The 25545-nt window shown below is 42.5% G+C and overlaps 1 protein-coding gene across 2 annotated transcripts; it reads left to right on the top strand.

The window, feature by feature from the left end:
* The first annotated feature begins 427 nt into the window (after positions 1 to 427).
* Positions 428 to 24860, top strand: sdc4 (syndecan 4). 2 transcript variants are annotated; one of them, XM_069678556.1, is made up of 5 exons: positions 428 to 697; positions 19715 to 19961; positions 20066 to 20109; positions 20248 to 20446; positions 21476 to 24860. In XM_069678556.1, the coding sequence occupies exons 1-5, from the start codon at positions 644 to 646 to the stop codon at positions 21625 to 21627; spliced, it is 696 nt and encodes a 231-aa protein (XP_069534657.1). In that variant the 5' UTR covers positions 428 to 643; the 3' UTR covers positions 21628 to 24860. The 2 variants fall into 2 exon arrangements, with proteins under 2 accessions (XP_069534657.1, XP_069534658.1); XM_069678557.1 differs by having other exon boundaries at positions 19718 to 19961.
* Positions 24861 to 25545: the final 685 nt, after the last annotated feature.

A 25545-nucleotide genomic window follows, 5' to 3' on the forward strand; every position in this document is an offset into this window, starting at 1 on the left:
AAAACTGAATTAAAAAAACGGTATTAAATACATTCTAGAATATTATATATTCAAAATAAGGTATCATTTTAAGCCCACATACATTTTAAGATTACTAATGGAAATCTTATTTGTGCACTCCAAAAAAGAACATTTAATGTGCGACGTTATTAAACAAAATTAAAATACTAATATTATGCTGACTTACGATGTATTACTGATGTATGCTTTTATTTTGTAGCACCTCATGTGTTTATTTATGTTTTTGCTACATCCGGGTAACTAAAGCAGTTTTAGGGGGCGGGGCCAACCTGTTGAATGTGACGCACTTTTACCGTAAATTATGGAGAAGGTGGGGCAACTTAACGTCAGCTCATCGCTGATTGGAGGAAGGTTGGAAGTGTGAGCGCGTCCGAAATATAGAGCAGAACAGCCCGTGGAGCCTCAGTAAAGCGCATCAGTCACCGCAGAGGAAGACTACAGAAGACCCAGTCAACTTGATTAAGTGGACCGTTTCTCTACAACTGTTTGGACTATATCGGGACACAAAAACTCAAAGAAGAAGAAGAAGAAACACGAGTGGTTAAGTGTTAAACTTCAGCAAAGCTAACGTTCAGCGCATCTTTTAGTTCAAGACTTTGTTAAACTTACCTAAAAGGACAACATGCTCAACCTGTGGCTCGTGTTGATGTTATCCGCCTCCGTTTTCTCAGAGTCGGTAAGTTGTTTTACTTAACATTTCTAACTAAGCCAACGTACAAGTTTATAAACGTATTTATGTGCACTTTGTCTGGCTGGCATCGCTAGCTAAAGTAACGTTACGCTGCTAGTATTAGCATTTTACGCCACTCAGATAGCTGTGAATTAACTGTTTTCACCACATTTTAATAACCGCTTTAATCGCTAAAAACGCAGAGCAGGTTTGGTATTGTACATTGACAACGAAGTGTTGTTAGCCAGCTAGCTTCACAGCTAAAGTCCACTAAGACAGTGTGTTGGGGGGAGAGGGGCACGCAGACATCCACAGCCTGCTGCCATTATCCCGTATGGGGCCCAGATGGGGGAAGCTGGAAAGTCACTTTTCCTGTCTGTGATGGGCCAATCACTGGGACATTTGTGCTGCTCTTTTTACACAAATTACTCTTCTTTTTTAAATTTTTTTATTTAAAACAATTACTGATTTATGTTGCCACACATTTTGATTTAACCCCCCTCCAATTCGTCTGTAGTGTGTTGTAGATTTAAAGTCTTTTTTTCCCCAAATATTGTTTTTCAGTGGGCGCCCGACTAAAGACCCTTCTTGGGGAATCACTTAATACTTTGGGGATATAGGTTTAGCAGTGTGTTGGTGTGTTGTAAAAAGCAAAGGGGTGACTTAATGCCTTAAGAATTTGTCCTCTGAGGAGCATCAGTGAGCTGCAAAGACTGATGTTTTTCCAATGTTTACTTTCCCTAAAAACATAAACAAAATGAAAATAAACGAGATCTAAATGGAAATCTCTGCGGTAGGCATTTACAGCTGAAACATTCATTAACAGTAAAGGTAGAAATTAAAGTGTTGGCTAAAATAAATAACAAGACTGGAGTTGAAGATTTTAAAGATCTATTTAAATTAAAGCTGAAGTCTATCAAAGTGTGCTTTAAGATAAGGATTTGCGAGCCTAATTTCCTCTGGCAGGCGAACAGAGAAGCTTCAGTCACCTTTAGTCTTGAGTCTGGACTGTGGAACAAATAAAAGGGCCTGCTTTAAGATCTTAGGCTGCGACTCGGCTTATAAACGGCTAAAAGGTCAGAAATATACTGCTGTGATTATGTGTCAGGGTGTGACCTTTCTGTATTCCCTCTCTTCTATTGTACTGACTGCTTTTCTATATACTAGGTACACCTTTTATTCCCCTGCCATCCATGCCCAGGATCAACTTCCTCATTAACTATTCATGGGGTATTTTTGTTAATCAAACACCTGAGTGCCATGCTTTGACCCCGCCTCGCTCTGTGACAGTATAATGTGTGGTTTGGGAGAAATACATTTCATGCATATTAACATAATCCTTTTAAAAAGGGCAGTTGCATAAAGTATTGATCAGTAGCTTTAATTATCACTGTTTTAATTCACTCTGCAGCAAATCAATTGACTACAGCTTTATTTGATTATAATGGATTCATGTTGCGTTCATGTGCTCCTGGGATGGTCCTGTTTCCCCAGTTGGGAAGTGTCATCCTTTCTTTGTCGTGTTCATGAGTCCTGGGTTGAAATGTTTTGTATTTTATTGCTCAAAGACAGAATTGACAAAGAACGCCTGAGCGAAAAAAAGATGTGCGATACATGACTTTAAACATGGTTTCCTACAGTAAGCCATACATGTACCTTTGTCCACCATGTTTCTGCACAATATGACGTCTCGTGCGAAAATGTTCTCTGGTTTTCCAAGTTCCGGCTTCAGGGGAAACGTCAATTTTTCCAAGTCTGTAACAAATTTCACCGTTTATTTCTCTGACACCACATGAATGAAGGGTGTGCTCTGAGCAGAGCGGAGAAAAAGGAGATTTTAGTAATTATTTCTGTCATCACAAATTAATTCCACTTGAAGTTGCAGCGAGGAAGCTCAAACTTTATGCTTCTGACTGCTGTTTTCTGGCTGTTCGTGGACAGCTACTACAGGCTATGTGGATGCCACCCACACACAAACACATGCACCCTGCCCCCCAGTCAGCCCAGTTGGTCGGTACAAATGGTGTGAGAGGGTGAACAGCAGTAACATGCTGGATTTACCAGTCAGTCCAGGGTGCATGCCTGTGTTAAACTGCAGAGGAGTCTGAAAAGAAGCGTAAAAGTGAGTGTCACATGCTCCACTGTGACGTACCCTGACACACAGATACGTCCCAGGACTCTAATCCTGCATGAAGAGCTGGACTGGTCTTGCTGTCATGATCCAGTGACCCCCCTCCTCTTTATAATCAGCAACATTCCTCAGAGTCGTGGAGCTTCTGCTTGCTCACTCTGCCTCATCGTGTTGTCGCCCCCCGCTGCTCTCTTCTCTCCTCTCTCTTCTTCTTCTTCTGCTTTTTTTGATTTCCCCTCAGGAATGTGACCCCTGGTGACCTTGACCGGCCCTCTTGGGGATTTTTCACACTTGGAGGGATCTCAATAGGGCCCTGGGGCCTTTTCATAAGGACACTCCTGTCCTCGAGAATAGCCTGGTGTGGATACTCCTACAGCTTTCCCACCAAACATGCTCTGTCTCTAGTGAAGAGGAATCCAGAGTTTGTGAACATGGCCTACCTTTTTTATATATGCACATTTTGGGGTCTAAATAACTAATGGGTAGAAACATCTTTCGATTGGCTCCAGTAAGTTTCATGCTTGCAGCAGTGAAACAGGCTGTAATGGCTGCAACATAATCCTTGATGGGTCAAAGGTCGTCCACTAAAAGTTCTTGTTGTTTCCACTGACAGGCTCAGGTTGTTATTCTAAGTGTGTGACAACATGACGGCAACACAACAAGAACTTTTAATGTACGTTCTTTGATCGGACACATTTGCCCCCAAGGACAGAGTTTGGTCATTTTGCAAATTCTACAACCTTTTCGTTTATTAGTCATATAGACCCCAAAGAATTACCTTTCATCTCTTCCTCCTCCGTCTCTCCGGTCAGTTGTCATTCCTCAGTAGACCTCTGCCACTTTCCTCCCCTTTCTCTTTCTCTTTTTTTCTCCCTCTCCTTTGATGGATACTTAGCCTCTGAGCTACGACAATCCTTCCCTCCACCTCCCTCCCTCCTTCCCGTCCTTTCTTCTCTCTTCCCACTGAGGTCATTACTGGTATGTGGGTTTGGCGTTCCCAGCTAATCGATAACAAAGTTCTTTTACCTGACAATGGAGCACGTTCTGAATGCAGGAGAGGGCTTTCTGGGAGCCGCAGGCATGATAGGAATGTTTTTATCAATAGACTTAGTCGGAGGGTTTTAACTTCTAATTCTGGGAAGTTTTCTGTTTCGTTTAAGAAGAAGACCAACCTCATGTCAGTGAGAGGCTGAACTGCTGCCAGGCTGAGGCCTCAGTTTTATCAGCTCGACCAGGCTGGACCGGGGTAACGAACTCCTGTTTTTCATGCATTTGTTTTTCCAATGACCTCAGCATTTTCTGCCCTTGTATGGGAACACAAGTCACCACTCGTCCTCCCTCCAGTGTTGTGAAAGTTAAAGATAAGAAAGTGCAGTACATGGTAAATAAAAGGCTGAGCTGTGGGCCAAGCCTCGAAATTGGGCAAAAGTTACAACACTGTTAGCGATGCCAAACCACCTTAATTTACCAAATGTGCTGGTGAAGCTAACTGCGGTGGTTAATCAGGGTAAAAAATCCTCTTTCCCCTCTGAGTTAATCCATGTTGCACCACCAAACCTCAGCTTGTTGCCTTTGGAGCCTCCGGTCGGGTCCGTTTGTTATATCTTGTTGGAATGTGACTGGTTTTGCATTTAGCCCTGGTTGATTTGCACCAGAAAGAGCCAGTTCTTTTTTTAAGGAAGTTTTTTTTGTCTCTTTTGCATGATGGGGTGCTCTGAAAAGCCTGGGCGGTGAAAAGCACGCAGGGGAGGAGGGAGCATGATAAATAGTATCACTAGGATGTAATAATGGTTCCTGCATTGCTGTCCGCTGGTCTATAAAATCCCTTTGGGCCGAGGAATGTTGGCACGGAGAGAGGAGGGTTTTGTCCTTCCTGCCTGTGATGGAGGGCAGTCGAGAATCTGATCCCCCCCCCCTCCCTCCACACTGGTTCAACCGCTACATACTCTGGCACTGCTAACGGGAACTATATGAATGCACTCAGGGCAGAAGTCGACCATGAAACCCCTCCTGCTCTGGTTATATCACTTTCATCCAACTTTTTAGGGTTTCTTTTGGCTGGAGCCGCGTTCTAGTGAAACAGCCTGGAGCTTTCATTCTTGTGCCCTGCAGTAAAAAGCTCCAACGCTATTTTCCCAAAGATAAAATCTTAATGTCTTAATTACTTGTTTTGATTGACCAACTTCCCCACACCCAAAGATATTTAGTACTTATTTGATAGAAGAACCAGAACATTCTTCTAACCGATATAACCCCACAGCCGATCTTTTAATCAGTCGATATTGTCACAGATATATTATTATCTGCATACATGTTTTTAGATGTGCTCCCATATAAAAACTCATTAACAGAACATATAATGTATAAACCAATGCTCAGGTTGTCATTATATTTGTTTAGCAGCCTTCTGAGTACATTTGCAAACTCATATCTGTGCACAATCCTCACAGAAAAGAAAAAGGGAATATGAATATAAATCGTCAAACATATTGGTTCAAGGTTCATGTTGGTATCAGTCATTTTTTTCAGTCTCACAAATCCCTGATTGCTTTGGCTACGATGTCGACAGATTACTGATGTCACAGCCGACGTGGAGACGCTCTCTAATAAAGTGTAACGACCCGACCAGCAGCACATCCAGCCTGAGAGACATGCAGCCTCACACAGCAGCTTCCTCCCCCGCCTCCTCCCTCATTCCTGAAAAGAAAATCTGTTGTGGCTTTGTGGTGACCAGTGAAATTATAGAGGGCCGCGTCCCAAACATGCAATATGATCCCGGCTGTGTTTCCATTGGGAAGCGTGTGAGCGAGCCTGGAGGGAGGCCGTGTGATGAGCAGCCTCTGTCACTCTGACAGATGGTTGTTCCAGGCCTGGAGCCAGCCTCTCCCCGGCACAGGCTCTCTATCTGACTTTAAAACGTGACGCCGTGAAGCGTTATCAAAAATACTCCACCCTCGGGCCGGGCAACAAAATCAGACTTAATCACGCTTAATATCTGTAGTGTTGTTATGTAATGTTTGCTGATTGTTTCAGAGGACGTGGTTTTGTTTTTTCTTTGCTTTTTTAAAGAATATTTGTTTATTTTAAAAGCAGAGAAATATTCTGTAGTTTTCACTTTTAAGGTCTAATCATTTAGCAGCTTTTCTTCGTCTCATGTGACACTTAAGACATTTGTGTTCTGGAGCTTTGGTTGCACAAAAAAGCAAAATGAAGACATTGAAATGAGCTTTTTTTAGATAAAAAATAGACTTAAGTAATGTGATTAATCCGTAAGTAGCCTAAATGTGGACTTTTGATCTTGTAAGTTTGACCTCTTTGTACCTTCACAGAACAGATTTTGTTGTGTTTGAAGGGGATTTTTTGCACCTATTTCACAGTCATAACGTCCTGTGTTAAACAAAGTTCTTGTGTTCATTGGAAATGTATTTCCAGAAAACAAAACAAAATTCACCCAGATTGTGAGTTTTCTTTTCTCATGCCACGTACAGTAAAAACACACACACACACAGCGGCCACAGGGGGTTTTGATGGTACGAGGGTTTCCCCTGATTCAGACGAGCTTCCTGACAAATGTGTCTCAATAATACACCCCCTCTTTGATGTGGTGTGTGGGTAAGTGTGTGTGCCTGCACATGTCAGCACCACAGCCACCAGACTTGCTTTCAACAACAGATGCGACTTGTCGGGTTCAAATCTACGTTGAATTAACTGTGAGGAACTTTTCTCTCTGTGTGTGTGTGTGTGTGTGTGTGTGTGTGTGTGTGTGTGTGTGTGTGTGTGTGTGTGTGTGTGTGTGTGTGTGTGTGTGTGTGTGTGTGTGTGTGTGTGTGTGTGTGTGTGTGTGTGTGTGTGTGTGTGTGTGTGTGTGTGTGTGTGTGTGTGTGTGTGTGTGTGTGTGTGTGTGTGTGTGTGTGTGTGTGTGTGTTTACCAGCATGCCCTTTTTGTCAAAGCTTTGTTCAGATGGCAGGAAGGTCGTATAGAACGTATAGAAGTGTGATGCAGGACTCTGACGTGATCGAGCAGCTTCTGCCTCTGAGGCGTCGACGTTGTTGTCTGACATGTTTTAAACGAGGCGTTGGACACTTTTTCTGATTGAGAAAGAAATGATTGAGATTCATCCATAAAATCTTTTTTGAACCACCTCCGAATGTTTTCATCTGAACCAGGCCTTAGAATTGAAGCCTACGAGAAGAGCTGTGTGTTGTGAATAGGACATAAATACTGACCTGGTATTGTTGTATGATTAAAACCATAAGAACTGAAGGTAACTCTGGTACGATCACCTGCTAAATGTTGGAGTTTAAATGCTTTTCAGTAGAGTACTGTGGAAACTACTACATTTTACCGTTTGATAAATCCGGCTGCATATCTTTAATCCTCCCTAACGTCCAGGAAATATGAGGTCGGGGCCATGAGAAGCAGCAGTGCAGCTTTTAGCAACTTCAGTTGAACTATGAACCCAGAAGAACCGTGACGGCGCTCCGCGGTGGTTCGGCCCGAGCTCCTAACTGTCTGTACATGGAGTTCCTCTGCCGCTCCTGGAGACGAGAGGAATGTGGTGACGGACTGTGTAACCACTTAACGGACCCTCACAGACACACATTCCTCAGCAAGTACAGCTACATGCATCCTGTCACGGATGCTAACATGCTAATCTGTGTTTGGCTCTCTTAAAGGGATAGTTTGACATTTGAGGAAATATGCTACATAATCTGACCCTTCTTAGATCTTGAGACGTTTAGCCACAGACTTCAAGACTTTGTAAAGAGTAGGTATCCTGCAGGGTTCAATGTTTTCAAGACCACAACTAGATTCCTGTTGATTTCCCATCATGCTCCTGTAGGACATTCACAAGCAGAAAAAACTTGGAGCAGGACCAGATGCAGCTTTTTGCCACAGCTGCTCTGGCTAGCTGGGTTAGCATCAAAGCTAGCAGGCCATTAGCGTGACATCTCCTCTCTCCCAACTTCAAACTTAAATACTTCACATGAGCTAATTGCCGCCATGCTAACACCGTGTGCTAACAGAAAACCTGCGTCTAACTTGGGCATCACATTCAGTGAAGACACGGTGACAGCAGCCCTCCGTGTTTACTACTTCTTTGTTTTGCTGCTTCCTGTTCGGTGCTGCAGAGAGCGCTCCTATTGGCTGTTCATGATGAGCCAAGACTAAAAACTGCAGTTAATTTTAAACATGGGATTTTTATATAAATGTCAGGATGAGAAAGTCGGACTTTAGACTTGAAAATAACTTAAAACTTGTTTGAATTAAGGCTGGCATTAGCATTAGCTTAGCATAAAGACTACAAAAGGTGTGTAACTGCCGACCTGGCGCTGTTAAAAAGTCCTAAAGCTGCAACTTAAGATGGCCGGCAGATTTGTTAATAATGAAAATAATCATTAGTGTCCAAACAACAGTCTGAAACCCAAAGATGCAAAGTTTAATATCATACATGATGAAGAAAAATCAGACCGTCTGTTATGCTTTTGTTAGATAAATGACTGAAATGAGGATTTGAATCGGCTGCAGGTGAATTCTGTCTTTGGAGTATTAGATTCACTGGACTTGTTCCTTTATTGTTAGTTTAAATGAAGAGTTTGGTTCCTCAGCAGGAGCAGAACACTCCGTGCTAACCTCGAGTCAAAGTCCACGTCTCTGCCGCTCGAGCAGAACCTGAAACTCAAACCAAACAAGTTTTTTTTCCATCAGTGTTTGTCGTGTTATTCATAAAGTGACCTGTCCTGTGTTATGAGTCAGGCTGGCTCATGCATCAATGTGTTCTGGACGATGTTGAATATTAACCACCAACATAAAGAGCTCTCTTTATCAGCTGGGATTAAACATTACCGCTGTTTCAGAGGAAACCGTAACTCGACTGAAGTAATTGCTTTGCATAATAATAAACCAACAAAAGCCCCTTTTTAGTTTTAAATGTCGTTAAAGTGGAGTTTTTTATGTTATTTTGAAGTGGAAATTAGGCCGATCCGCATCAATGAGGGATAACGAGTCGATTAAGCGTCTCCTCTCCGACATGAAGTGAAGCCTTTGTGACTGTTCTCCACTTTGGATGAATGGTTATTATCATGTGCCCTAAAAACACTTCAGAAGAACAAGTCAGTCAGTTGTTTACCGGCTTTATTCAGAGTCATGCTTCTTTTTAGGACTCGGCCTTTTATTGAACGCAGACTTAATTTGTCTTTGATGGATACTTCCTGTTTTCCCGCCCTTGTCTTATTACTTCCTGCCATTTAAAGCCTCAAACGGATCTTCTGGCTGATAATAGCTCCTCGGTGGCTTACGTTTGGGCTGTTGGGCTGTAATGTCTTTGATGTGAGGCAGCGATATGCTCGCCTGAGGGACAGACATCAAAGACGCGCAGCAGTAAGAGAGACGTTCGACTCGGGGCTTATTCCTCCATCAGTCATCAGTTTGGTTATGAGGAGAGAATCATGTAATCGACGTGGCCGCGCGGCTTCATCAGCAGGAGGAAGTGTCCAATAAAGGCCATTACGATAAGGCCGGGACGTCCCCTCTGTGAGGCGCTCATCAGAACTCAATTAGGCCTATCGGAGGAGATTGAATCACCAGAGTCTGCTGCACAGCTGGCCGGTCTGCACAGCGTCTGCCTTATCTCCAAATACCAGGAAACCAACTGAGTCAAAAAGGAAACAAGTGGTCCAAGTCTGTGCAAAAAATATGATTCACTTCACGCAGTAACGCTCGTGTTGAGATGAAGACCGCACAGAGAGCAGCTTCAGGACTTCACCATGAAAGTGATCGATTCAAGTCTCATCGGTCGAGCGGCACGATATCAGAAAAAGCATTTCTTTCTGCCAAGTAAATAATAAATCATACAAATGCAGCAGGCTTTTATCTTCATATATACCATTTAAAAATGAACAACATTCTTTAAATTGTTATCATCTGAGACAAAACAAAAAGTGCTCACTGTTTCACCCTTTGGTCAGCCCTCTGACACCTGCATGCAAAGTGGAGAGACAACAGGTGGAGCTACAACAGGTGGAGCTACAACAGGTGGAGCTACAACAGGTGGAGAGACAACAGGTGGAGCTACAACAGGTGGAGCTACAACAGGTGGAGCTACAACAGGTGGAGAGACAACAGGTGGAGCGACGCGTTTCTTAATACACTTTACAAACAGACTTAAGTTACTTAAATCATCAAACATTTCTGATGTAGTTTAAAAGAAGCGTAATCTGCTACCACCAACACGGTTTGTTTTGAAGAAGTTTCTTCATACTCAGTTGGGTGATGTATGCTTCAACAGAAAAACCTAGGTGCATCATGGGAAAAGCAGCAGTCTGATTTTACTCATCTGTCAGATTGGCAAAGGAAGGAGTTTAGACTCGTCTGGGCTGAAACTGAAAAAGAACGATTAGTCGAAGTTTTGTATCGAACACCCAAAAATGTTTCTGTGTTTCCTATTAAAAAAACGGCCAAATGGAGGTCCGGATCCAGGCTGCTGTGGCTCCTCTGTGTGCCGTGTTGCCCCACAGGAGTCGCACAGAGCTGGTAGGTGGAAACGCTGCTATAGATAGCGCGGGCGTAGGTAGGAGGAATCTGGAGCTCGACTGTCAGAGCGAAGGTGCAAAGGTAGGTGTGTGTGTTTCAGTTCCAGTGAACCCCAGCATTTAACACTGTTCCTCAAAGAACAATGTGGCCTCTCATGGTTGTTTTCAGGCCTTGTGAAGGACCAGATCTGGATCGAATTAATGATTTAAACAAAGTAATAACCTCATAATGGATCCTCCTTCTGGGGCCCTTTGGATACCATAAACCCAGGTCCTGAGGTGTGTGTGTGTGTGTGTGCAGTGTTACATCAGGGGTCAGAAGTGCATCTTACGAGCAGATCAGGCGACACAATACATGCTGCAAATCCTGCTGGTTCGAGTATCACCCAGCAGCAGGAGGGGGAGGGGGGGCAGTGGAAAAACAGGATGAGAAATGGAGGGAGAGAAACTTGGAGAAGCGAGGGAAAAGAGGAGAGGAGGCGGGAAAGACGAAGAAGAAGAAGGGAAGGAAGAGAAGCACTTTGGACTTGTACCTCTTCACTCGTGTGTGAGTTTGCGTTTGAGCTGCAGCTGAAATCACATGAAAGAGGAGAAAAAAGGTTAGAAAACAACAACTTTCTTGAAAAGGTCAAGAGACGCCGGACATCACAAAGAATAAGGAAGCACATTCCTTCTGCTGGTGTTTCTTTTCTGTCTTTTCAAACTCTGGACCTCCTCCGCGCCGCCGTGTGAATGGACCAGATGCCTCGCTCTGTGTCGGCAGATGGAGGGATTGTTTCCCCGGTTTAATGAAGGGAGGCTGCTGGAGGCTTATCCCCGGTTACCTTGGTCATTGATATGCTCTTGAGGAGTCCACCCGCATTGTTTGGTGTCAATGGAAGGGACAGACCCGGAGGCTGGGTGGCGGGTGTCTTGACGGACTGCTTTTCACTGAATGTGGACAATTGAAGGCGAACTGGGAAGTTTTAGGACCTCCATGCTGAGTGAGGGAGGATAAACAAGGAGCAGAGCCTAGTCGGAGGAGTCAAGTGTGCAGCAAGATGAGAAACGACCATTTTATTATTAATGAGACGAACAGGCTCTCCTGCATCTGACCCTACCTTATGAAAAACTAGTGGAAACTACAGTAACAGTTGGTATAATCCTTCAAAATGACTAAAATTACCAATACATGTTTGTTATGTTGTTTGTTTCTTGTCCACTCAAAGGGGAACTGGTATTTTTAAACCTAGACCCTTTTTATAATGGGTACAAAAGTTTAAGCCAGCAGCAGTGCACCGAGCTGTCATGGCTGCAACTTAGATCTTTGGTGCAATTTCGCCTGATCAAAGGTCGTCCACTAAAAGTTCTTGTTGTTTCCACTGACAGGCTCAGATTGTTATTCTAAGTGTGTGACAACATGACAGAAAGCATCCCTACAGAGACAGACCTTTTTGTTACAGAGGAAGATGATTGTTTTAACCACAAACACCGCTCCCTTTAAAGCTACCAGACTCCAGTGACAAAAACAGTAATTTTAGCATGACTTCCTGCTCACCATTGCCTGGTTTACTTTTTGTTGTTGTGTGTAATGCCTGTTACAAAAATATAGTGTTGGATCCGCACTAACCATCTGAATATGAACAAAGTTCCACAATAACACTAAACAAACTGTTATTGTGGGCGAAGGTAGAACAGCAACTCCTGTGTTCTGTGAGCTTAAATCAGTGTTTTTATGAATGGAGTCTGGTGTGTTTGCAGAGAGCGATGTAACGTCTGTGTGTGGTTAAAACAATCATCTTCCTCTGTAACAAAAAGGTCTATCTCTGTAGGGATCCTTTCTGTCATGTTGTCACACACTTAGAATAACAATCTGAGCCTGTCAGTGGAAACAACAAGAACTTTTAGATCGGACACATTTGCCCCCAAGATCAAAGTTGCAGCCATCTATTGCTGCAATCTATTAGAGCAATTACAAACGTGTTTCTACCCATTAGTCATTTAGTCCAAATATGTAAAAACAAAAGGTCCAGGTTTAGAAATACCTGAATATCTTTGGGGTTTTAGGGCAACAAAACAAGACATTTAAAGATGATGCCTCAAGCTCTCAGAACGTTTGATGACCATTTTCCTCCTGTGATTGATGAAACAATTATCAGCAAAATAATCAATAAGCTGTAGTTATGAATGTCCTTTTGATAGAAGAGAAATAGAAAATGTTTTGCAGTCTAAAGCCGTCTCAGGTAACAGCTTGTTATTTAGCATACCATATTACGTGTTGTGGTGGGTACTCTGTCCGAGCTGTTACGGCGTTCTTCCTTGTTTTTTGGTTTGAGTTGAACTGCTGTGGTTTTCAGTCTGTTGACCTGTTTTTGTTTGTCTGATGTGATGATGTTGAGGTCACATGGGCGCCTTGTGGGTCTTTAGCTGTGACACAAAACAAGCTCTGCAATTAAGAGGCTTTCATTAAACAAGAGGAATCTTTGTTCGGATTAACCCTGGTGGTGGACCGAGAGTCCTAAATGAAAGGTCATCTGAGCCGCTGATACCTGTTGACAAGAGCAGAAATCACAACCTGGTTCTGGAACTCGTTCTGGACTCAAATTAAAAAGTACCTTTCAGAAGAGATTCGCTGATGAAGGAACGTTTTTACAGATCGGCACACTCTGTTGTTGCTGTATGTTCTGGTACAGAAGCAGATTTAACGCTTTGAGTGCGTCACTCCCAGAACTGGAAGTATTCTTTCTCTCTCGTCTCCACTAAATGTGTTTGGTTTGCTTCTTCTGGTTTGGCTTTCCACACCCGGCTGCTTACATTAGGCAGAATATATGAGCCCATGAATCACTTATGGGAGGAAGGAATGGTGATCCGTTTGGCTCATAAGTGGCTTTTATAAAGTGGCTGAAAAATGCTGTGGTTGACCAACTTGACGTCAAGAGTTTTCCTCTGAAAAAGATTCAGATTTGACTTTAACGATGAGACATTTAAAAGCCCTTTAGTTGGCAGAGATGGTGTTCATTAGAGGTGTAAAAAGATATCGTTGGGTTATGTCACATTTTGGATTCTCAAAACCACTTTATTTAATTTTTAATTCATCATTCACATACAAAGACTTAATATCCTAAAATATCACATCTAAAAATCCTAATACATCGCCCTGGTCATGATGTCGCCCTGTGTTTTTATTGAACCGTAACCCCTGTCTCATGAAGCACCAGATTATTACCAACACACAGACCTGGTGTTCTCAGGCTTTGATCTCCACACGTTGTTATGGAATCACTCCTTGTGCATTCATGTGCTCTAAGTGTGTTGTTGTTTTCAAGTAGCCCGTTTTCCTGGATGTTCTGTGAGCCCGTTGTCTTCTTTCTAAACCGCAGCGTGATTCGCTGTAAACCACACAACCACAGCCCATTAAGACTGTTTGCTGTCCATACACCAGCTTTAAATGAGGGAGTGTCTCCTGCTGAGCTTGAATGTGACGGTGAATAATGTCAGTGTTTGGAACACACTTGAGTGTTGCGACATGAAGTTCTCAGAAACCCTGTTTGTGAGTGTTTGTGATGGTACTTTATTTTCTGTTTTGTTCACAGTATAAAGAATTACACTCCCTGCATCGTATCTCGGGCTGCCAATAAATCACAATGTTATCGTTATGGTAATCTAAGCCTTCACAATAAATGTATCAATGTCCGAATTTATGGCCTAAATAATGGCATGTAAACAAACCATGCATTCTAAGGTGTAAGGTATGAATCTTTCACACCGTTTTCACGCGATCAGATGAAGAACGAGCAGCTTTCAGCTCCCCTCAGATTCACTGAAGTCAACGTAGAAGTGAAAAAGATCTTTCTGGGTTCATGTTGGATTCAGGAGAGACGTGTTGCAAACACGGGTGTGAATCATGCGGAACAGCAGATAGACTAAGAGTCAAATTAGTATTTGTTTATTTATCGTACTTTTTATCGTTATCACATTATTGAACAAAGTAATCGCACATCGCAGTTTTCTCATGTCCCGCAGGCCTGTCGCTGAATCTAACTTCCTTTTATCTTTATCATGCTGCCAGATTTTTGCCAATACACAGCTCACGTATCAAGTATCATTTTCACCACTTTATACAACAAGATTGATACACAGAAAAATGAATTCTTGTTAACTCTATCAACAAGTAAAAGTCCAATACTTGGCCAGCAGGCAGTCATGATCGACTGGATCTTAGTTTAACAAATCACATGACGTAAAATCACCATCGACTAGTTACATAACACAGTTCAGGCTGTCCCCTGCGCTCGCTGCACCAGTCTGTGCTGGTTTTGGATGCTACTTTGTGTAAAGTGTATGCATACTTTTGTAATGGAGAAGGCGTCTTTCTATCCTGTGCAGGGATTTTATAAGTTCTGGCAGAAAGGTTTTACTTCCCGTTTCATCCTCTGCCGTTCTGTTTCATAACACATTCTTGGACTGAGCTTGTTTTTGTTTAAGCAGACTGGGACTTGGCCAGAATCCCATCCTGGATTTGCCTCCTGGGAGAATATAGTGAAGATGGAATATCCCCAAAATCTGATAGTAAATTCAACGGCTGCCATCTTTGAAAAAGTCCCTCAGTTTTTGATCTTTATGTTCCTGCTCGGTCTGCCTGAATAAACCCAGCCTGTCGGGACAGGCCTCTGTCAGCCTGTGTGTGAGACAGTGAGCTGTTGTTTTAGAGCCCAGCGGCAGCAAATGGTGAAGTGTCTTTTAGCACGTCTCCTCAGGACATAGAGGTATGTCCACATTTAACCACGGGGGGTTTAAAGGTCAGGGGCAGCAGGAGGAAGGACTTTATTGACTGTCCTAGGCACTGACAGGGAGGCACATATTGTTTTCTCTGGGTATTGATCGCGTGACTTTGTCAGGCAAAGTCAAATACTCTTCTAGTACTTCTGTTTGTAAACCTGTGTGAGCAGGTCAATTTAAAGACCTTAAACTTAAACTTTATTTGACTGGTTTGATAGTTTCTGAATGATTAGTTTTGATGTAAAATGAGCTTCACTTTTCTGTTAACGTGTCCCAGCCAGGAAGAAATAATGTGGAGATTGCACATCAGTTATATACGTTTGTTTTAAGCTTGAACATGTAATTTATGGGGAACTCGTTATTATACATCATCATCAGGACTGTGCGGTTGTTGTTCGGTTGAGAGAAGTCTTGTGACACAATCAAACAACCTAAAAGTCATTATTTTAATATTCTGCTGTATTGTTATTGGAGCATCAGCCTCTCCTGAGTCCTGCCAACTTAAACTTGTTTCCTCGGGTGAAACAAAAACGTTCTGCCCAGTTTTTGCACATTTCGTGTTTAAACCTCCCTTACGGGAATGACTTCAAATATATCGTGCCTGAATGAATGTGACTCATGCTGGCTGAGTTAATAGAAAACGTCTGACTCAGATGAATCCGTATTATCATGTGAATGAGTGTGATTCCTATAAAGTGACTCAGCGGGCTTGTTCCAGCACGCTTTAGCTGGTAGCAGCAGTCGACTTCCATCTGAATGGCAGCGAGGAAATGAAGAGCCAGTAGTCACCATTTTAAGGCTTAGGATTAGGTACACACACACATTCACAAAGGCTCAGGGGAATTCACGCACACACACACACACACACACACACACACACACACAGGGTCACAGCTCCCCTGTGTCCATGTAGGGTTTAAATGAGGACATAATAGAGCAGTGATCCACAACCAGGGGGAGTTGTACCCTGGGAGTTACTCCTATAGTTGTTAGGGGTTACATGGAAAGAATGTGGGTTAATTTGAAGTGATTAAAATCTTGATTTGATTTACTATATGGAAAGGTGTGCTAAACGCAGGGGACTAATTGATAGAATGATTAGCTAAGTGATTAGATACAGCTGGGATAATTAGCTGAACTTCATTAGATGAACAGGTGGAATGGTTAGCTAAAAGTGATGGGTAAACAGGTGGAATGGTTAGCTAAAAGTGATGGGTAAACAGGTGGAATGGTTAGCTAAAAGTGATGGGTAAACAGGTGGAATGGTTAGCTAAAAGTGATGGGTAAACAGGTGGAATGGTTAGCTAAAAGTGATGGGTAAACAGGTGGAATGGTTAGCTAAAAGTGGTAGATTAACAGGTGGAATAGTTAGCTATATATGACTATGATAAAAACAGTGATGGATAAATAGTAAAAACTTTGGGTTCAGTAATGAAGGGCAGTAGGAGCACATGAGACGTTCTGTAAGCACGGTAACAGAGGGTGTTAATCTAAGTAATGAAAGGAGACTGAATGTAAAAACAAAGAATCCAGGAGAACATGACAGCGAACAGAGTCCTCATCAGCCCACCTTGTTGCTCAAAGGAATCACAGTAAAATGGCCGCCCTTGTTTGAAGCCCTTGTGCAGTCACAATGGGGCCTCCCCTCCCCTCCTTTCTAGTCATATTGGCTACTTTTAAAGGCGAGGCAGAGGGGGATTACCTTCAAACACACATCGTTACTATGCCAAGTATTTGAGAACACACACACTTAACGCTGGGAGGCCCCCGGCAGGCTTAACCACCAGCTAACCCTTCAAATTAAGACTCCTTACGAGACTCAGATGGAAGTAATTATGAGGAGAACTGATGATGTCACAGAGCTCCATCTTTGTGTGAGAGAGAGAGAGGAGGGGGACGAGGATGCTGTGGGCCGCCCGGGCATGTTTCCAGTGTGGTTTGTGGTCAGCTTTTGTTCTCTCTTCATGGACGGTTTTAATGAGAAAAATAAAAGTTTGTGTTTTGTTGAGAGCAGAGCAGACGGCATCAGCTGCCTCCGATCACACATGTCGTCAGTCGGTCTTATTGGTTTGCATGTGATCAATTCAGTTATCAATCAGGGCCAGTTCAGGATTTAAAGGGGCCATGGAAGTATGATCAGTGTCCTAACACTAATGTTCTCTCATGGTTGAATCGATTCATCTACAACTTCATCTTTCCATTGATTAATTTACTGCCTGTTTGGATTACAATGTTTTCAATAAGACACGAAGGGATTTTACTGTCTTTATTTTTTGTAGTCACAGTGGTGAATTTAACAACAGACCGGGATGGACACCAAATACATCTTCTTAGTGTTTAATGTCAGCGGTCTGACGGCTGCCGTGTGGACTGTTTTTTAATGTAGTTGTTTTAATCTTCACTCTTTGAAGAAAACAGAAGACTTTGTAAAAACAACAGAAAAATGGAGGAAAAATCTGTTTTTAATTTCTGTATTTTATTGTGGCTGAAAAACTAAAAGACTCTGAAGCTTCTGACGAGCTTTACTTTGAGCTTCTCTCGCCTCGTTTTATCTCCTGGTCCTAATGCTGCTTAGTGTGTGTGTGTGTGTGTGTGTGTGTGTGTGTGTGTGCGTGTGTGTGTGTGTGTGTGTGTGTGTGTGTGTGTGTGTGTGTGTGTGTGTGTGTGTGTGTGTGTGTGTGTGTGTGTGTGTTGCAATGACAATTAGGCTGATTGAGGTGTGTGTGTGTGTGTGTGTGTGTGTGTGTCTTAATCCCATTCACGCTGCTTACCCAACAAATGGTCAATGAAATTAAGTGTGCTAATGTGATTAAAGGAGGTTGATGTGTCTTCATTGTGTTAATCTTCACAGTGATTAGAGCCTCTCGGTGACTCGGCTAACTCGTCATTATTTCCATTATTTGTTAATCTGCTTTTTTATTTCTTTCATGAATCAGTCGAGATCGTCACAGCCCGGCTGACGTCTTTAAATTCAAAAGCTTCGTCTGATTAACCCGTAACACTCTTCATATCCTCATGATCTGTACAGTCTAAGCTCGGAGGTTATGTAAGTAAATAAAGAATAACTGGTTTAAGTATTGAAGAAAAATCTGACATCAATAAACATCCAAACATATCAATGCAAAATAATTCTGAATGCGGAAACATGAACAAAATATTCCATAACGCTCCAGAAGTCGTGTGAACTCTGAACTTTAGTTTTCCAAAGGTTCAAATGTGTTTTCTTGGTTTATTCTGCGATATAAATACTGTGTTGGTATTTTTGTTTCTTTTTTAAGTGTATTTATTCTATGCATCTTTTTGTCCAACGAAAGCACCTTTGCTCTTTCGTGTCAGGTGGAGTCTCTGCAGTCTCTGTGCCCACAGCTGTAGCTCAGTAATAATGATGGTGTCTGTTCTGTCCCAAACCTGTGTCTGTGTGTGTCAGCGGCAGCAGACGTGTGGACGTGTGATTATTTATATTTTTAACACTGTGATTCTGGTGTCTGCTCACATGTTCATTTAGAGGCACTGGTTTATTGACACTGGTTTTGGGCTGCACTGCACAAACTAGTGATTGTTAATAATTATTTTCTTCTTAAGTAAAAGAATCGGCCCGAGAGGATGGAGTGTTTCTGCGGCTAGTCTGTTAATGTGCAGGTTTGGTTCTGCAGGATTTCCGGCGGTCTCTGTTCGTGTCACGACTGCAATTGTTCTGAATGTAGGAGAGACTAAACTAGAAAAAGGAGCTCCATGTGATGGCTGGTGAGCTATGTAATGGCTGGTGAGCTAATGGACTGTTATTTGGTGTTTCATGGTGGTTGCTCACAATGATTATCAGGCCAGAAGTGTGATTTTCTAGTCCTGCTTTATTTGAAGTAATTGTTGGAGGGTGTCTGCCTTCTTTAGCTTTCAGTCCATCATTTTGTTGGAGACAGAAATATCTAAATAAATTATACACACAGATTATCTGTCTGATGTTTACATGAACAAATCTCCAAAAGGCTCCAACAGCACAAACACGGCCCAGAGGTTACGTTCAGTGACTGAGTTAGCTGAGGGGACACCTAGCAGACAGCTAGCAGCTCCCAGCTGTCACTCAAAGAGGCCACGCCCCTAATGCTGCGTCACTTTAAGCCTTAATATAATGTAAACAGGTGAGCTGTATAAAGATTCTCCCCAGACAGTTGTCATGAAGAGAGAAATGAGCTATAGAGACCCAAACTGTTTTTTGTACCAGGCTGTAAACATGTTTATTTCTGCTGTAAAGTTTAACATGGGGCTCTATGGGGACTGACTCACTGCTGGAGACAGCCTCAAGTGGACACCAGAGGAACTGCAGCGTTTGGCACTTCCTTCTTGGTCTCATTTTAACCCCAGAAGGTTGCTGCTTGCTTTGGTGCTCATTCGCATGTGTTAGCATGCCAACACAGTAAATTACTGATAAATATGGCAAACAGTATACCTGCTAAACTACATTATGTTAGCATGCTGACATTAGCATTGTGTTGTTTTACAGCCTTACGGAGCTGCCAGCTTCTGCAGACTCTGAGTGTGTTTAAATAACTGACTGACCGGTTGACCACATGTCCCTCTGACCCCCGCTCTCTCTGGTGTCCCAGCAGGTGAGGGAGACGGAGACATGGATGCCCATGAAGACCACACAGACCGTCGCCATGTCAACAACACACCATGTCGACCTGGAGTCATCGGGAGACTCCCCGAACGGCTCCGACTTTGGCTTCACGGACGACGAGGACGACAAAGATGACGAATATGATGAAGATCATCACGATGAATACTACGACGATTACGAGGACGACGAGGACGACGAGGACGACTTCGAGTCCTCCGGATCTGGTGACGGAGGTCAGTCTCTAAAAATGCTTTATCGCATTTTAAAATACTGTTGATGGATTTTTATAACTAACTTTTATAACTTAATTAACTGAAGAATCTGCATCTCTCCACAGCAACAACAGTGTCACCTCAAAGAGAGACCAAGACAACAGCTAAGGTGAGACACACCTGAAGATTCTATTCAACTAAATATGTAGAAGACTGGAAGAAGATCACTGAACTTTATTTATTTATAAAAGTTTTATCATCATCATTTACATCATTTCAGTTTTTAAACCCCTCTCTTCTTCCGCAGCCCAATATGAACGACAACAAGATCCCCGAGGTGGAGCGCACGGTGCAGCCGACCATCAACGAGGTGGGCATCATCCAGAACAGCAACGAGATCCCCCAGCTGAGGAACAACGTCCAGCCCGGTGAGGATCACCCATCCAACGTCCTCATGGCTCACGCCAGCGACGACAGCATCTTCAACAAGACGGAGGTCCTCGCAGGTCAGTAGAAGAAGTTAATAAAGATCTGAATCGATTAACAACCTGTCTTTTTAAAGCGACACGAAGGCGAACGTTTCTAAGTTGTTTTCCTGAAAAGTTTCCTGAGTGCACAAGTGGAAACAAATTAAACCGTTCTTGAGCCTCAGTTCTGGCTGAAGAATCTCTAATGTTTGATAAGCAGACATAAATGTTATTCTTCAACAAGACAAAACTCTGAGTAGGAGATGCAGGACTACATTTCTGATTCTAAAAACAACTTTATCGACAAAAGAGGAATGTAGGAATCTTTCAGGTCAAGAAAAGTAAACATGCAAACATTTCGTCAGCCGTGTAACTCCTCCAGGAGTTTACAGGAACGCACTGACTTCCAAAAGTCAACTGTCATTTCAGCTGGATCCAAGTCAGCTTTAATATCGATGGTCGGAAAACCTGAACTCTGAACACTGACTGGCTTTTCTGAGCAAACACAAGAACTGTAAAAAATCTTTAACGCACCAACATGGAGGGAACAAAACATCTTTCACAAAGACAATAGTTTGTACTTTTATTATTTAGGATCAGCCCTGGTTCTGATTCGGTTCCTTTAATTTGGGTTTATTTAAACAAATCTCAATTCATTAAAATGTCCACATCGGCTGATAACAGGTGCAAAAAGAGTCTGAATGTCTCCAGTAGATGTGTTCATCCTGCAGCAGTGAAACAGGCTGTAACGGCTGCAACATAATCCTTGATGGGTCAAAGGTCGTCCACTAAAAGTTCTTGTTGTTTCCACTGACAGGCTCAGATTGTTATTGTAAGTGTGTGACAACATGACAGAAAGGATCCCTACAGAGATAGACCTTTTTGTTACAGAGGAAGAGGATTGTTTTTTTTTACATCGCTCGCTGCACACACACCAGACTCCATCCGTTCGTCATTTAGACCCAAATATATGTAAAGAAAAACGCTTACAACTTTACAGGTTCTTCTTCTTCTTCTTCCCTTCGTTCTCTAAAAATCTAACCTCTCTCTCTTTTTTCGTCTCTCCAGCTCTGATCGCGGGCGGCGCCGTCGGCCTGATGTTCGCCGTCCTCCTCATCCTCCTCCTCATCTACCGCATGAAGAAGAAGGACGAGGGCAGCTACGATTTGGGAAAGAAGCCCATCTACAAGAAAGCCCCTACTACAGAGATCTACGCATAGACCCTCCCCCCTCCTCTCCCCCATCCCCCCCCACACTCAAACACACACCTCACCCCCTTAAAAACCCAATCAGTGCCTCGTCTTCATCATCATACCTCCTCCTCCTCCTCATGTCTCTTCGGCGGAGTGTAATGAATCAGGAGAGAAGCCCCGACACAATCGATTGACTGACTCCGCCTCCCTGATGTCTGCGCATATAATTGGTGCTCTCTTAACCAATCAGAGGCTTCGTTTGTCCGCTTGTCTCCCTTCAAACGTGCAAAAAGGAGCGACAGGATTGGACGACTGCAGCTGCGGTACACGGCGGCCATTTTTTTTCCTTGTGTCTTTGTTTTTTTGTCCCAATGTCAAGAGAAAAACAACAGAACTTTAAACTGCTCCTCCTCCTCCTGTCAGTTAGAAACCCTAACGCTGTGCAATGATTCTGTCTCCGTTTGGTACGCATTAACAGTCCAGTTATTTATTTCCCCTCTCTGTCATCCTCCTCGTCTTCCTCTCCACCTGTTTCTTGGACTGCAGCTTCTCACATCACTGTAGCAGGCGACTTTTATGTGAACATTTTTTAGATTTTTTTAAAAAGAACTCCTTGTAATGCAGAGAGATTTCAGATGTTTTCTATTAAAGATCCCTTCATGATGGGCAAGAATTGAGTTTTCAAGTTAATTTTGACTCAGAAACAAGTTTAACAATTATAATATTTGATCCGTTTTATGCTCAGAGAGCTCCTCAAAGGGTCAGGAAGTATTTGCAGATCCTTCAGCTCATGTTTTGTACATTTTTAGACATTAAAACAACCTTAAAAGACTTTTAATCTTCAAACCTTCTGGCCTGTTTTTGTATCTCCTCATGCGGGGGAAGTCCCGTCAGTCTGGCACGTAGCACCAGATAAGTAAGCTAAACTAATCCTGAAGAAGAATTTGCAAATACTGTATGACCCAGGTCACACACACACACACACACTCACACACACACACTTGCATTACAAAGTGTCGTCCTTTAGCTGCCAGTTTGGAGAAAACTTCAAAAAGCCTGAAGATGTTTCAGCACTATGATAATCGTGACCGCTGTGCCTGCAGGGTTTGTTTTTCTGTTATTATGGTGAACTCGACTGGAGTCAAAGCAACATGCTCCTGCAGGGCGACACACCTACATTCCTCACACACACACACACACACAAAGCTCAGTCAAATATCAACACCACGACTGAAGCTGCTGACCTGCTTTCACAGTCACATTTAAGCTTTGATGTTTGATGTTTGGGAAAACTCTAGAGGAGATATTAAAGCCACTTCTATGTCTATGTGAAGCTATAGCCGGGAGATGGTTAGCTTAGCTTAGCATAAAGACTGGGAACAGAGGGAAACTGTTAGCCAACAGTTTTATGATTAGAGTCAGCCCTTTGACGGGGAAAAATACGGTACTTTGGCAGTGTTACTCCCATGTCCTTAAATGTGGGATAAATTACATGGAGTTTGGCTGACAGGAGGTGTTCATGTTTGTTTGGTTTGACAAAGCGGAAGTGGACTTTTCCTGTCGTTCTGATTTAGAACGCTGTTCAGTCAGAAACTTGAAATTACGTTAAGCTGCTTTAATTTTTCCACTTAGCACGTTCAGTCTTTTAATTTGTACAAAAAGTCTGTGATGTTCCATTTTACAGGAGGTCAAAGTACCAAACCTCTTCTTGTCTCTGAGCAGCAGAAACTTAAGTTTTTGCACTCGACGGGAAAAGTCAGGCACAAAATCCACTATAGAATGAGAGATTCTAACATTTCAATTGTGTGCTATAGAGGCGCTAGCTTAATTTTGACAGATCCAGGCTAGCTGTTTCCCTCCGTTTACAGTCTTTGTGCTAAGCTAGGCTAACTAGCTGCAGACATGAGAGCGGTATCCATCCTCAGAAAGTCTCCCAGAGTATCAAACCAACCTTTACCTCCTTTAAACTCTTCTGTGAATCTTCCAACACCTCATTGATTTGTTTCACATTTATATTCATAATTGCTAAAGTAAATGTTGTGATTATTTGTCCAATGAAAAGAAATTTAAGCTCTGTGATCGGAGAAACTGGTCGTTTTGGTACTTTCTGTTGTTTTTTTTAAAGCTTGGGGTCGATGATTTCTCGATAAGCTACACGTGTCAGATTTGTGTTTTCATTCTGGGGTCGACGAGCATCCGAAGCCACGACGAGCCGCTTCCATGCTCACATTTCACACAGACTGCTCTACCAAGGACTTGTACATAGTCATTCGATAAAAATAAGAAAAAGTGATAAAAAAATGAACTTGGTACTTGGCCACGTCCTGGCAACACAAATATCTACCAAATATTTAAATGCCAAATTGTTTCTTTCCCAGCAGTAACATGTGATCTCTGTAAATGTCAATGTTTTGATACTACGATGCTAACACTAACTCGCCTCCTCTCATTGTGCTCCAGTGTTTTTGTTTTCCTCCTCCAGTAGATCAACTTTTTATTTTGTATTAATTTAACTGTCAAATTATTTTATTGCCTTCTTTCAGGTTGGGGTTTTTCCCCCTTTTTAAGCTGTTGTATATGTGATTTTAAAGTTTTATATACACTAGTTTGAGATTTTCAGAGGCAAATAGTTTTGAAACTTTTTATTTTGTAAGAGTTTCTTTTTATCTTTTAGACTTTTTTTTGCTTTTTTATTTATGTTTTGTTTGTGTTTGTAGAAGGATTGCTGATGTGGTTTGGTGTTCATCTCGTCGTTCAGGGGATGCGAGCCGTGCTGTCGGCTGCAGACCGGAGCTGATTACACGGCCATCTTTTCTTTGTAGCCAAAACTGGGCGTGATAAATTTGCTAACATGTATTTGAACTCAAGGTCTCTGAGCGTTATACAAACACGCTGACACTCGGGTTCAAGGCCTTGTACCTCCAAAGAAACTAAACTGTATCATGAAAACACTGATACTCGTTTAAACGGAGTATCAGGCGTCTCGAGGAGGAACTCTGATCAGATATAAACTTCATGAACACATTTCACTGCGTCTCTTTGGAGGGAGTGAACCTGTGTTCAGGTGTTAATCAGCTCCAGGTGTGCTCAGCTCGGTGAGCATGGAGAGAGAGAGAGAAACGTTTGTTCTGCTGCTTAATGTCACAAACACCACATGTGAATCACCGACGGAGTGGAGAAGCCAATGAATCATTGGTTTCTGCAGGTTCTGATTTATTATTGGAAATAAACCTATTTTTATGCACATTAACATTTTAAAACGCTGTCTTTGTCCTTTTTTATGTTTTATAAATCGAGTTTTTGTGTGCGAGTGACGTGGAGACAAACGAGACGAGGGTTCAGACAACAACCAACAGGGCGAAGGTTTCAGATGGTTCATTTGTTTAACGGCTCTTAGAATGCAAATTAAAGACTGGAAAGAAAAACAATGATCAATACATTTATTAAAATATTGAAATATAACAACAATTTAAACATAAACTATATAAAAAGTGAATTAAGCCAACCTGATGTTTTTTTGGACCTGAAGTGACCGTATTTGGACAAGAGGATGTAGCTGGAGAGAAGCTCTGAGTTAGCAGACACTAAGTTATCAGCTAGCATTAGCTTGGTTAGCAAGGTGCAACTGTAATCAACTGTAACTCCAGTATTAAGTGGGATGCTAATTCTGGCTAGTGACACACAGGCTTTAAACTAACTGTACGTAACCAAAAATGAACAGTCGACTTCTCAGAGTGTCTGAAGTACAACCGAAGACAGTTCGCAGGTCACAGTGGTAGCCCCGCCCTAACCCCTCCCCTCTTCCTGGTCTGTGTGACTCTCAATGGGAGCATCAGTGACTAAATGAACATCATGCTGTGTTGAAGACGACTTGAAACTAGAGACTGAGACCATAAACTCATTAGGAACATGTTTACTGAGGGAATACATCAGGAGAGGAGGAGG

The sequence above is a fragment of the Semicossyphus pulcher genome, unplaced genomic scaffold, assembly GCF_022749685.1.
Source record: "Semicossyphus pulcher isolate SPU_LCO1_2020_fin unplaced genomic scaffold, fSemPul1.0.p SCAF_3, whole genome shotgun sequence".
NCBI classification, from domain to species: domain Eukaryota; kingdom Metazoa; phylum Chordata; class Actinopteri; order Labriformes; family Labridae; genus Semicossyphus; species Semicossyphus pulcher.